This window comes from Oncorhynchus masou, chromosome 27, assembly GCF_036934945.1.
Source record: "Oncorhynchus masou masou isolate Uvic2021 chromosome 27, UVic_Omas_1.1, whole genome shotgun sequence".
Classification (NCBI taxonomy): Eukaryota; Metazoa; Chordata; class Actinopteri; order Salmoniformes; family Salmonidae; genus Oncorhynchus; species Oncorhynchus masou.
The window spans coordinates 21,749,559-21,763,534 of record NC_088238.1 but is presented as its reverse complement, the minus strand read 5'-3'; the positions used below and the strand labels follow the sequence as shown (position 1 = coordinate 21,763,534).

General features: G+C 45.4%; 1 protein-coding gene across 1 annotated transcript in view; it reads right to left on the bottom strand.

Moving 5' to 3' along the window:
- The window catches only part of LOC135515783 (membrane-associated guanylate kinase, WW and PDZ domain-containing protein 2-like), a 308,130-nt gene that overhangs the window by 83,569 nt on the left and 210,585 nt on the right, over nt 1-13,976 (bottom strand). Inside the window, 4 exon segments of the mRNA XM_064939514.1 lie at nt 432-523; nt 526-662; nt 4,038-4,253; nt 9,134-9,253. Of these exon segments, the coding sequence (XP_064795586.1) occupies nt 432-523; nt 526-662; nt 4,038-4,253; nt 9,134-9,253 (565 nt within the window).

Genomic DNA, 13,976 nt, shown 5'->3' with positions numbered 1-13,976 from the left:
AAATATTAATCAAATGTAAGAGAAAGACAACTTACCTCTACAATTATATTGTAGCAGTAAAAATCTAACAGGTCCAATGAAGATCTATTGTAAAATAGCTCCAATACAGCTGGCCACACGGAACAATAGAATTCATTACCGTGGGAGTAAGTGTTCTTGTGTGTGTGTGTGTGTGTGTGTGTGTGTGTGTGTGTGTGTGTGTGTGTGTGTGTGTGTGTGTGTGTGTGAAAGCTGCTTAAAATAATTGGGCAATTTTTACCTTCTATTCTCCCTGGCGAAACATTGCATGGACAAGAACGTCTAAATCTCATGACAACAACAGTCAACTATTTGGCTGCTGTTGGCTGTCTGTGTGTGTGCTTGCGTGTGTGTGTGTGTGTGTGTGTGCATTGGGATAATTTGATGCCGTTCTCTTCAGCGCAGACACTTACTCGATAAAGTACACCTCTCCCTTTTCTGTGTAGGCCATCTCCCAGTTCTCTGGCAGGGGGCCAAGCTCACTCTCATTCTCATCTGGCTTGGGGGTGACTTGGCTAGCTCGCACTCCTCCTCCTGGGGGACCTCGTTGTTAGAGGTGGTGGGGGTCTCGGTTGGGGGACAGGTCTGGGTGGGGACGTCCCCCGAGGAGACATCTGTACTCTTGTCTTCATGTTCGCTGGACTCTGAGAAGGAGAAGTGAATGACAGGTGAGTCAGAGCTGACATTACTACTGGAGGAACAGGGGAGGGAAGAGAGGAGGAGGGAAGAGGAGAGGGAAGAGAGGAGGAGGGATGGGGAGAGTTGAGAGGGGAGGAGGGAAGGGGAGAGTTTAGAGGGGAGGAGGGAAAGGTAGAAGTGAGAGAGGAGGAGGGAAGGGTAGAGGGGAGAGGGGAGGGGGGGAGAGGAGAGGGGAGAGGGGAGGAGTGAAGGGGAGAGGGGAGGGGAGGAGGGAAGGGTAGAGAGGAGAGGGAGAGTGGAGAAGGGAAGGTGAGAAGGGAGAGGGGAGGAGGGAAGGGGATAGTTGAGAGGGGAGGAGGGAAAGGGGAGGGGAGAGGAGGGAAGGGTAGAGGGGAGGGAGGAGGAGGGAAAGGTAGAAGGGAGAGAGGAGGAGGGAGCGGGGAGAGGGGGCAGCGTGATTGAGTGCCAAGGAAAAAGAGATGGAACGAGATAAAAAGAAAGATAGAGAGGATTTCAAATAGGGAGAGGGTGGCAATTACACACGGACAGAAATAGAGAGATAGACAGACCGATAAAGAGAGCGAGCAAGAGAGAGTAAGGATACCGAGCAGAGAGAGATGGAGAGTGATTGAAAGGGAGAGTGAAATAGACAGAGAGAGCAGAGTGAGAGAGGTGGCAGGCAGAGGGGATTGAGAAAAAGTGGAGCTGATGTGTCCTAGTTTGAGTTGTGGCGCTTGGTTGGCCCGTCCCAGAGGACAGCCACAGCAGCAGGCAGAGGTAGGGAGGGAGAGCTCATCTATGGAGCTATCTGCTCACATCATACTGCCTGCTTTATCGATCTCTCTCTCTCTCTTTCACTCTCTCCCTTTCCCCCAACCTGTATATGCACTGTCCATACACTCAGTAACAGAAAACTACAGCGCAGCTCTAGGCTGAATACTCGACATCGAATCTTTCTCAGCTTTGTTCACATAGCCCAATGAATAGCAGAGCTACTGTGAAAAAGTACAGCAACATGAAACTACTCCAGTCCTGTAGCTCAAGTGCATTCATATGAGTTACCTGAATAGATCATTAGACTACTCCAGTCCTATAGGTCAACGGCATTTACAGTGCCTTGCAAAAGTATTGACGTGTTCGTATTTTGGTGTATTACAATCTGTAATTTAAATAGATGTTTATTTGGATTTCATGTAATGGACATACACAAAATAGTCCAAATTGTTTAAAAAAATTCAAAAATAAAAAAAACTGAAAAGTATTCCCCCCCTTTCCTATGAAGCCCCTAATTAAGACCTGGTTCAACCAATTACCTTCAGAAGTCACAAAATTAGTTAAATAAAGTCCACCTGTGTGCATTCTAAGTGTCACATGATCTGTCACACGATCTTAGTATATATACACCTATTCTGAAAGGCCCCAGAGTCTGGGGGTACCACCAAGCAAGCAGCACCATGAAGACCAAGGAAGTTGTGGAGAAGTACAGATCAGTGTTGGGTTATAAAAAAATATCTGAAACTTTGAACATCCCACGAGCGCCATTAAATCCATTATTAAAAAATGGAAAGAATATGGCACCACAACAAAGCTGCCAAGAGAGGGCCGCCCACCAAAGCTCATGGACCAGGCAAGGAGGGCATTAATCAGAGGCAAACAAAGAGACCAAAGATAACCCTGAAGGAGCTGCAAAGTATCTGTCCATAGGACCACTTTAAGCAGTACACTTCACAGAGCTGGGCTTTACGGAAGAGTGGCCAGAAAAAAAGCCATTGCTTAAAAAAAAAAATAAGCAAACACATTTGGTGTTCGCCAAAAGGCATGTGGGAGACTCCCCAAACATACGGAAGAAGGTACTCTGGTCAGATTAGACAAACTTTGCTTTTTGGCCATCAAGGAAAACGCTATGCCTGGCGCAAACCCAACACCGCTCATCACCGCGAGAACACCATGTTTTTCATCGGCAGGGACTGGGAAACTGGTCAGAATTGAAGGAATGATGGATGGCGCTAAATACAGAGACATTCTTGAGGGAAGCATGTTTCAGTCTTCCAGAGATTTGAGATTGGGACGGAGGTTCACCTTCCAGCAGGACAATGACCCTAAGCATATTGCTAAAGCAACACTCAAGTGGATTAAGAGGAAACATTTAAATGTCTTGGAATGGTCTAGTCAAAGCTCAGACCTCAATCCAATTGAAAATCTGTGATATGATTTACAGATTGCTCTACACCAGCAGAACCCATCCAACTTAAAGGAGCAGTTTTGCCTTTAAGAATGGGCAAAAATCCCAGTGGCTAGATGTGCCAAGCTTATAGAGACATACCCCAAAAGACTTGCAGCTGTAATTGCTGCAAAAGGTGGCTCTACAAAGTATTGACTTTCTAGGGGGTGAATAGTTATGCACGCTCAAGTTCTGTGTTTTTGTCTTATTTCTTTCACAATAAAAAATATTTAGCATCTTGAAAGTGGTAGGCATGTTGTATGAATCAAATGATACAAGCCCCGCCAAAAATCTATTTTAACTGCAGGTTGTGTAATACAACAAAATAGGAACAATGCCAAGGGGGTTGAATACTTTCGCAAGCCACTGTATATGGGTTACCTGACCAGAACATACAGTATAATGAATAGGTTGATCAATAATAATGGATTGCATATATAATGTAAAGCCCTTTTCGAAAGGTCTCAAAAGGTTTTACTAAATAACTACCGCAACAGTGTCATTTGTTTTTACATTAAGAAATGTCAAGTCAAAATGAATGATACTATTTTCTTTCATGGCTTACATAGGGTTTCTCCGTTTTTATATTAAGTTAGACAGCCAGCATCTTTGCTCCTAGTTGAGAGTAATGACTGTGATGTGGCTTGCATTGATCCAGTAAATCTGCTTAGTGGAACCCCACGCTTGATTTGATCACAGCCTCCAGGCGATGTTTCTCTGTGTCGGTACGGGGGGGGAATCTAGCCTCTAGCTATGTGACGTAGACTAAGTGTACTGTGATCTGATCTAATGACTGGGAGATGGGATGAGATGGGATACAGTGTAAAGCTGTTGTCTCTGAACACTATCAGTTCTGCTACATAGGATGCTTGCGGGATGTACTCATGCTATTTACAGGCACTAGAACTCTCCAGTTTTTCATTTAGACTATGATGATGATGCTGATGATCTGAGCTCCCTGGGAAGAGCTCCCTGTATGCAGTTATTGTATGGGCCTGACTGAGAGCAGGTTGCTATGATGTAACCAAGACGATAGACTGCTGCTATGTTGTCTGATCAGATCCCAGGGATCGGTGCTATCTCATTTTGGCTGTGAACTTGTTGTCATGACGAGGATCTATTGTTGCACATCAACACTATGTCTGCGTTGGAACCTAACCTGGGGTGATGCCATTGCCGTTGCCATTGACAACGGGCCTCTCCTCTTCCTCATCCTCGGGTGGCTCGATGCCGGCCTTCTCCATGTTGCTGACCGACTTGTTCCGTTTCCTCTTCCCCTTGGAGCTGGGTCGGGCGCCCGGCAGGAGCTGATCTGTTACATTTAGCAGCAGAGGACTGGGCTCGCACGGGGGCTTGGGGGTACCGTAATAGTTCTCTAGAGAAGGAAGGAAAGAATACTTCACATTAATGATCATTTTATATACTTAGTCAGTCATACACACATCATGTTATACTTAGGTGCTGTTGGGTGAGGTTAAAGAATCAAAATGGCCAATGTGACAGACTGACATTTGAACTTAGGTCTCTCCATGAGACAGTGTTAGTCCCATGTTACAGTGTTAAACCCCATGAGACAGTGTTAAACCCCATGAGACTGTGTTAGTCCCCCATGAGACAGTGTTAACCCCCATGAGAATGTGCTCTCCACTGGGATTCTCTGCCTCTAACACTATTACAGGGGCTGAGTCACTGTCTCAGTATGGTAAGTTGGCGGTTGAAGATATCCCTCCAGTGGTGTGGGGGCTATGCTTTGGCAAATAGTGTGGGGTTATATCCTGCCTGTTTGGCCCTGTCCGGGGGTATCATCAGATGGGGCCACAGTGTCTCCTGACCCCTCACGTCTCAGCCTCCAGTATTTATGCTGCAGTAGTTTATGTATTGGGGGGCTAGGGTCAGTCTGTTACATCTAGAGTATTTCTCCTGTCCTATCCGGTGTCCTGTGTGAATTTAATCTGTCTCTCTCTCTCTCTCTCTCGACCGTGCTGCTGCTCCAGTTTCAACTGTTCTGCCTGCGGCTATGGAGCCCTGACCTGTTCACCGGACGTGCTACCTGTCCCAGACCTGCTGTTTTCAACTCTCTAGAGACAGCAGGAGCGGTAGAGATACTGTGTGAGCCCCATGAGACTGTGTTAGACCCCATGAGACTGTGTTAGCCCCATGAGACTGTGTGAGCCCCATGAGACTGTGTGAGCCCCATGAGACTGTGTTAACTCCATGAGACTGTGTTAGCCCCATGAGACTGTGTTAGCCCCATGAGACTGTGTTAGCCCCATGAGACTGTGTTAGCCCCATGAGACTGTGTTAGCCCCATGAGACTGTGTTAGACCCCATGAGACTGTGTTAGACCCCATGAGACTGTGTTAGCCCCATGAGACTGTGTTAGCCCCATGAGACTGTGTTAGCCCCATGAGACTGTGAGCTCCATGGGACTGTGTGAGCCCCATGAGACTGTGTTAACTCCATGAGACTGTGTTAACTCCATGAGACTGTGTTAACCCCATGAGACTGTGTTAGCCCCATGAGACTGTGTTAGTCCCACATGAGACTGTGTTAGCCACCCATGTGACTGTGTTAGCCCCATGTGACTGTGTTAGCCCCATGAGACTGTGTTAGCCCCATGAGACTGTGTTAGCCCCATGAGACTGTGTTAGCCCCATGGGACTGTGTTAGCCCCATGGGACTGTGTTAGCCCCATGGGACTGTGTTAGCCCCATGGGACTGTGTGAGCCCCATGGGACTGTGTGTGCCCCATGGGACTGTGTTAACCTCATGACTGTGGTAGTCCGCTGATCTAAAGCCTCGGCTATTACTCCTATACTGCATCCACTTTAATAGCTACAATGCTCAGATTGAAAATTATCTGAGGATGTTTCACCTCAAATTGAAATCTCAATGTTATTAAACGTATAATATGAGTAATTTAGAGCATTTTTGCCATCTTTTCATAATAGTTATCTGTACCAAAGGTCCGAGACACACATTCAGGAGTTGAACCTCAAGTCACATGGGTGAGCAGCGAGCACTGCCACTGTACAAACCTGCTTAATATGCAACACGAGAGTTTTGGACACATTTTGTTTGCCTTTGATGATACGTTTATAAAAAGATTTGCTTGGATGTTTTTCTCCCCTTGTTTCAAGTTAATATTCAAGCGCCAGTAGGGATCACAGTAGACAACACAGGCACAAACGGAACACTAAATGAAACTGTCTATTTAAAGGGAAATATATTGTAAAATGAAATACCGAAAGAGAGTGAGAAGGTCATGCGGGAAGATGATGTCATTATTACATAACCCAATGGGACCAGGAGCAGGAAGTGGAAGGTCAGTTGACGTCCTGGGAGTTAAAGTTCAAATAGTTCTTAAAAGTTCACACGTAAGTTTCAAGGCACGTCAAAGGGGGGGTACTCAAACACAGTCACACACTCCACAACACATATACCTACAAACACACCCACCCACAGGACTTCATATTGGTAACTAAAGCCTGACACTGTCTGGCCCACACCCCAGGCATTTTCACGAACATCACTGAGAGCCCTTTTGTGTCTGCTGGCACATCAGTGTTATCCACCAATCAATCAATCACTAAACCATGCACAGATTCCTGGTGATTGAGTGTGTGCGTGTGTTGTAAATAAATAAAGAATAAGCCTGTCTCTCTCTGGGCTCTGGCCTCTGTGCTCTGTGTGGTCTCCCCGTCTGTCTCCCCATGGCGGAGTCTCTAGGTCCCAGCATGCAGAGCGTTTCTGGGTTCGTTCTGAACGTGCTCCCCTGGGCTCCTCCTCGCTGATGCTTTCACACATCGCCCTCTCTGATCCTCCAGCCCCTGAGTCTGCTAGCAGAAGACTGTCTGCTAAGATCTCCTCCACACACACAGGCATGCACACATGCAAACATCCCTTGCTACAGCTTTAGCCCAGAGATACCTGGCAAAGTCCTGAGACAGCGGATGTCCTTGTTAAGCTGATGTGAGATCTGATGAAGTGTTTGAGCTCTACTCTCTGTAAACAAGGTGTGAAATGGACTGGGGGAGATCTGATGTTGCCACGGCAAAGGAACCTAGTTTCCTCGAGAGCAGGCTTCAAGGCACTGCCTCTCCAATGGAGATTAGGTTCTGTAGCTAGAGAGGGTTTCTATGAGAGTGAGATTATCATGCACCTTTCAGTGGTGCTTCAGTACTTCTGGAGGAGAACCCAGACACCCAAACATATTTTGAAAATCCAATGAGATTATTCTAATCCTGTGGATTAAGTATTAAAATGATGAACCCCAACAACACGTATGCTGCAGACAGTTGTAGGACCATGGAGAAAATAGTAGCTGGAAAGTCCTATGTAAGTTTGTATCTCAAATATTTGCTGTGGTTACAAAAAGGCCCTGTGAATTTTTGTTCGCATTTCTGAGGACACCGTGAGTGACTCAAATTAAAATGAGAGAACATTGCTGTAAAAAAAGCTAATCGAACGGAAAGGCTTAAAACCACAGACTATTTTACCCTGCTGCTGCCTAAAATCTAAAAGCAATTTCAGTCAGACTTTCCGGGAAATCAAATCTAAAATGCACAAAAACAGCATGCCGCATTCTTCAAACATTCCTAGACAAACTGAAGACAACCTCCAGTAGTATGCTACAATGCTAAATTAGTTGCATACCTTACTATTAGCTAAATGAAAGCCAAGAGACACACTGACCCATCCCCTGACCTTCCCAAGCAAGGCTTTTGTAATGATGAAAATCCAACACTGTGGATAACATTAACCTGGCAGTGTAGGACCTGACAGCCAGATTGTATCAGCTTGAGGTGACTTTTCTCTGCCTTCCTCACACAAAAGAAAACAGTGATCTCTCCATCTCTTTAAGGGCTTTATTGGCATGGGAAGCATATGTTTACATTGCCAAAGCAGGGAAAATAGATAGAGGTCCCGGGGTTAAAGTACAAAAGGGAAAATAATTAAACATTAATATGGGTTGTATTTACAATGGTGGATGTTCTTCACTGGTTGCCCTTTTCTTGTGGCAACAGGTCACACATCTTGCTGCTGTGATGGCACACTGTGGTATTTCACCCAATAGATATGGGAGTTTATCAAAATTGGGTTTGCTTTTCCAATTCTTTGTGGGTCTGTGTAATCTGAGGGAAATATGTGTCTCTAATATGGTCATACATTTGGCAGGTCAGTTTCCACCCCATTTTGTGGGCAGTGTACACATAGCCTGTCTTCTCTTGAGAGGCAGGTCTGCCTACGGCGGCCTTTCTCAATAGCAAGGCTATGCTCACTGAGTCTGTACATAGTCAAAGCTTTCCTTAATTTTGGGTCAGTCAGTGGTCAGATATACTGCCACTGTTTACTCTGTGTTTAGGGCCAAATAGCTAGTTCTCGTATGTTCTGTTTTTTTGTTAGTTCTTTCCAATGTGTCAAGTAATTATATTTTTGTTTTCTCGTGATTTTGTTGCTGTCCTGGGGCTCTGAGGGGTCTGTTTGTGTTTGTGAACTGTGTTTGTCTTTCTCTCTCTCTCTCTGCCTCTCTCCTTCTCTAATCTCTTCTCTATTAAAAAGGTAAATGATGGTGGCACAGTGGTGCAGCCACCGAGAAGAGAAGAAGGGTTCTCTCTACGGAAGACGACATCCTAGGAAAAGTGATACGCGGCCTCAATCGGAGAGAAATTCTAACATCGCTCCTGGCAACCAACCGTTAAATTGACCATCTGCAATTTATTTTTCTGTCATGACAAGCGCGAGGCTGAGCGGGAGGGCTCAGCGAGGGAACAGACATGGAGTTAATGCATTATCTGTCCCCTGTATCTGACAGAGTGGAGAGCCAGTAGTTTATTACAGCCAGCACAGAGTCACACAGACCAGGGCAGATGGAGAGAAACTGGAGTGAGTTGTGTTTATTCTGGAGCCATTAGGGCTCAGAGGAGAGCCAGCATGGAGGAGATAGCGGAGTGGAGAGGTGTCGTGCTGTTGTGGGGTGTGTGTGCGAGAGTGTGTTTTCTCCACTCTGATTAAAACAGCTTTTCTGTAATCTATGTTATGATGTCACAGTGATGTGTGACAGCTGTCTAAATGCACACAACTCATTCTTCTCTGTCAGAGAGTGGAAGGATGGTGGATAAACAAGCAGCTACTTAATACAATTATTCCAACAAGCAATTGAACAAAATCAGGAAAGGACCCCCCCCCCCCAAAAAAAAAAAACTAAAAAAACAACATGAAACACCCCCACAAAAGCGAAAAGCTTGCTTTTACCTTCATAAGTTCCGCTCTCTAGTAAGGCTCCACTTTTCTCCAATTCCATAAACCGATCAACAGTCACAAAGTTGTAGTCCACCCCCGGGACCTCTCCTTCCTTGGGCTGCCTGGTTGTGCCTATCAGAGAGGAGAGGGGAGGAGCACAGTTACACAGTTACAATCAGGGAACTTACTAAGAAACTGTGTACACCTGCATACAGGAGAGAGGAGCAGGGTAAGCATTATGGCCCTTACTGTAAACTGTGTGTATCATAGAAATAGAGTGTGTACATCATGACAGTACATTACAAGGCTGGGCTACAATCACCTATTCGGGAACCATTTTACTGCCGATGCGGAGCCCCACCGGGCCTTCACGACTGGACTACCAACGTTATCTGCCCGAGGGAGTTACCCAACTGGCCCCTCCGTTGCGACGTTACCTGAACGCCCATCTGTGGCCCGCTAATCGTTAGCTGTCTTATCGGCTGCTATCTGAATAGGTCTATCAGACAATTTTCTTGGGTCAGAACAACTATATTTATTTTTCCAATTGGATCCCCTCTACCACACGGAACCCCACTAATCTACCGACAGAAACGCACGAGGTGGCTAAAAACATCCATCCTATGCTAGCTTGCTACCGATGACCCGGCTAGCTGTCTGATTCGCCGTTACCCCAACCAACCTCACTACTGACTGGACCCTTATGATCACTCGACTAAACATGCCTCTCCTTAATGTCAATATGCCTTGTCCATTGCTGTTCTAGTTAGTGTTTATTGGCTTATTTCACTGTAGAGCCTCAAGCCCTGCTCATTATACCGTATCCAACTTTTCAGTTCTACCACCCACACATGCGATGACATCACCTGGTTTCAATGATGAAACAAATGCATTGTTTCTAGAGACAATATCTCTCCCATCATCACTCAATTCCTAGGTTTACCTCCACTGTATTCACATCCTACCATAACTTTGTCTGTACATTATACCTTGAAGCTATTTTATTGCCCCCAGAAACCTCCTTTTACTCTCTGTTCCAGACGTTCTAGACGACCAATTCTCATAGCTTTTAGCCGTACCCTTATCCTACTCCTCCTCTGTTCCTCTGGTGATGTAGAGGTGAATCCAGGCCCTGCAGTGCCGAGCTCCTCTCCTATTCCCCAGGCGCTCTCTTTTGATGACTTCTGTAACCGTAATAGCCTTGGTTTCATGCATGTTAACATTAGAAGCCTCCTCCCTAAGTTGTTGTATTCACTGCTTTAGCACACTCTGCCAACCTGGATGTTCTAGCCGTGTCTGAATCCTGGCTTAGGAAGACCACCAAAATTCCGAAATCTCCATCGCTAACTACAATATTTTTAGACAAGATAGAACGGCCAAAGGGGGCGGTGTTGCAATCTACTGCAAATATAGCCTGCAGAGGTCTGTCCTACTATCCAGGTCTGTACCCAAACAATTTGAACTTCTACTTTTAAAAATCCCCTCTCTAAAAACAAGTCTCTAACCGTTGCCGCCTGCTATAGACCACCCTCTGCCCCCAGCTGTGCTCTGGAAACCAAATGTGAACTGATTGCCCCCCATCTATCTTCAGAGCTCGTGCTGCTAGGCAACATAAATTGGAACATGCAAAACACCCAAGCCATCCTACAATCTAAGCTTGATGCCCTCAACCTCACACAAATGATCAATGAACCTACCAGGTACCACCCCAAAGCCGTAAACACGGGCACCCTCATAGATATCATCCAAACCAGCTTGCCCTCTAAATAAACCTCTGCTGTTTTCAACCAAAATCTCAGCGATCATTGCCTCATTGCCTGCATCCGTAATGGGTCAGCGGTCAAACAACCTCCACTCATCACTGTCAAACGCTCCCTGAAACACTTCAGCGAGCAGGCCTTTCTAATCGACCTGGCCGGGGTATCCTGGAAGGATATTGATCTCATCCTGTCAGTAGAGGATGCCTGGTTATTTTTTAAATGCCTTCCTAACCATCTTAAATAAGCATGCCCCATTCAAGAAATTTAGAACCAGAAACAGATGTAGCCCTTGGTTCTCTCCAGACCAGACTGCCCTTAACCAACACAAAAACATCCTATGGCGTTCTGCATGAGCATCGAACAGCCCCCGTGATATGCAACTTTTCAAGGAAGCTAGAAACAAATAAACACAGGCAATTAGAAAAGCCAAGGCTAGCTTTTTCAAGCGGAAATTTGCTTCCTGCAACACAAACTCAAAAAAGTTCTGGGACACTAAGGTCCATGGAGAATAAGAACACCTCCGCCCAGCTGCCCACTGCACTGAGGATAGGAAACACTGTCACCACCGATAAATCCACTATAATTGAGAATTTCAATAAGCATTTTTCTACTGATGTTGTGAAAGAGCTGCAAAATCTGGACCCATACAAATCAGCTGGGCTAGACAATATGGACCCTTTCTTTCTAAAATTATCTGACGAAATTGTTGCAACCCCTATTACTAGCCTGTTCAACCTCTCTTTCGTGTCGTCTGAGATTCCCAAAGATTGGAAAGCAGCTGCGGCCATCCCCATCTTCAAAGGGGGGACACTCTTGACCCATACTGTATACAGACCTATATCTATTCTACCCATTCTAAGGCCTTTGAAAGCCAAGTCAACAAACAGATTACCGACCATTGGATTCAGAGCTGGTCATGGGTGCACCTCAGCCACGCTCAAGGTCCTAAACGATATCTTAACTGCCATTGATAAGAAACAATACTGTGCAGCCGTATTCATTGACATGGCCAAGGCTTTTGACTCTGTCAATCACCACATCCTCATCAGCAGACTCGATAGCCTTGGTTTCTCAAATGATTGCCTCGTCTGATTCACCAACTACTTTTCTGATTGAGTTCAGTGTGTCAAATCGGAGGGCGTGTTGTCCGGGCCTTTGGCAGTCTCTATGGGGGTACCACAGGGTTCAATTCTTGGACCGACTCTCTTCTCTGTATACATCAATGATGTCGCTCTTGCTGCTGGTGAGTCTCTGATCCACCTCTATGCAGACGACACCATTCTGTATACTTCTGGCCCTTCTTTGGACACTGTGTTAACAACCCTCCAGACGAGCTTCAATGCCATACAACTCTCCTTCCGTGGCCTTCCAACTGCTCTTAAATGCTAGTAAAACTAAATGTATGCTCTTCAACCGATCGCTGTCTGCACCTGTCCGCCTGTCCAACATCACTACTCTGGACAGTTCTGACTTAGAATATGTCGACAACTACAAGCACCTAGGTGTCTGGTAAGACTGTAAAGTCTCCTTCCAGACTCACATCAAACATCTCCAATCCAAAGTTAAATCTATAATTGGCTTCCTATTTCGCAACAAAGCATCCTTCACTCATGCTGCCAAACATACCCTTGTAAAACTGACCATCCTACCGACCCTCGACTTCGGGCAATGTCATTTACAAAATAGCCTCCAATACCCTACTCAATAAATTGGATGCAGTCTATCACAGTGCCATCCGCTTTGTCACCAAAGCACCATATACTACCCACCACTGCGACCTGTATGCTCTCGTTGGCTGGCCCTTGCTTCATACTCGTCGCCAAACCCAATGGCTCCATGTCATCTACAAGACCCTGCTAGGTAAAGTCCCCCCTTATCTCAGCTTGCTGATCACCATAGTAGCACCCAACTGTAGCATGCGCTCCAGCAGGCATATCTCTCTGGTCACCCCCAAAACCAATTCTTCCTTTGGCCGCCGCCAATAACTGGAACGAACTACAAAAATCTCTGAAACTGGAGACTCATATCTCCCTCACTAGCTTTAAGCACCAGCTGTCAGAGCAGCTCACGGATTACTGCACATAGCTCATCTATAATTTAGCCCAAACAACTACCTCTCCCCCTACTGTATTTTATTTTTTATTTTGCTCCTTTGCACCCCATTATTTCTATCTCTACTTTGCACATGTTTCCACTGCAAATCTACCATTCCAGTGTTTTACTTGCTATATTGTATTTACTTCGTCACCATGGCCTTTTTTTGGCCTTTACCTCCCTTATCTCACCTCACTTGCTCACATTGTATATAGACTTATTTTTCTACTGTATTATTTACTGTTTTATTCCATGTGTAACTCTGTGTTGTTGTATGTGTCGAACTGCTTTGCTTTATCTTGGCCAGGTCGCAATTGTAAATGAGAACCTGTTCTCAACTTGCCTACCTGGTTAAATAAAGGTGAAATAAATCAAATAAAATAAAGGGATACTTTGGGATTTTGGTTAATGAGTCAGATGAAGTCATGGATACCATTTTTATGTCAATGTGTCCATTATGAAGGAAGTTTGTGGTAGTTTTGCGAGCCAATGCTAGTTAGCTAATAAAACTCACTTTAACGTCCTTCATAAGGGACACAGAGACATACAAATGGAATGAAGTAGATAAAGGGCTTCATTGCCAAAATTCCGAAGTATCCCTTCAACAAAAGGATCATACTTTGAAAACCTCAGCTTCTCATAAAGAATAAGAACAGAATGGCCGATTAAGGACAAGCTGACCCTGAATCAGTTATATTCATGTATTCTGAGTGGGTTGCACATTTGAATTCAACTGAATACTTAAGCGCTGTCCTTTGGGATGATGAGCGATGAGCCCTTCACTAGGTAACTTTACAGGAAGGTTTCAGCTGAGTGATGCAACTCCAACAAAGAGGAGAGAAATGAGTTCAATCTGCATGCAGAGTGTGAACACCTCTCAAAGACGGTAGACACAGAGCCTCTACCAAACCTCACAGGGCTGCTGTCTACATGTTATCGCGAGTGAGTCGAGAATGCTAGCCTGCTAAATTCTAACAGTGGCACCCTTTTAATCATGTTAG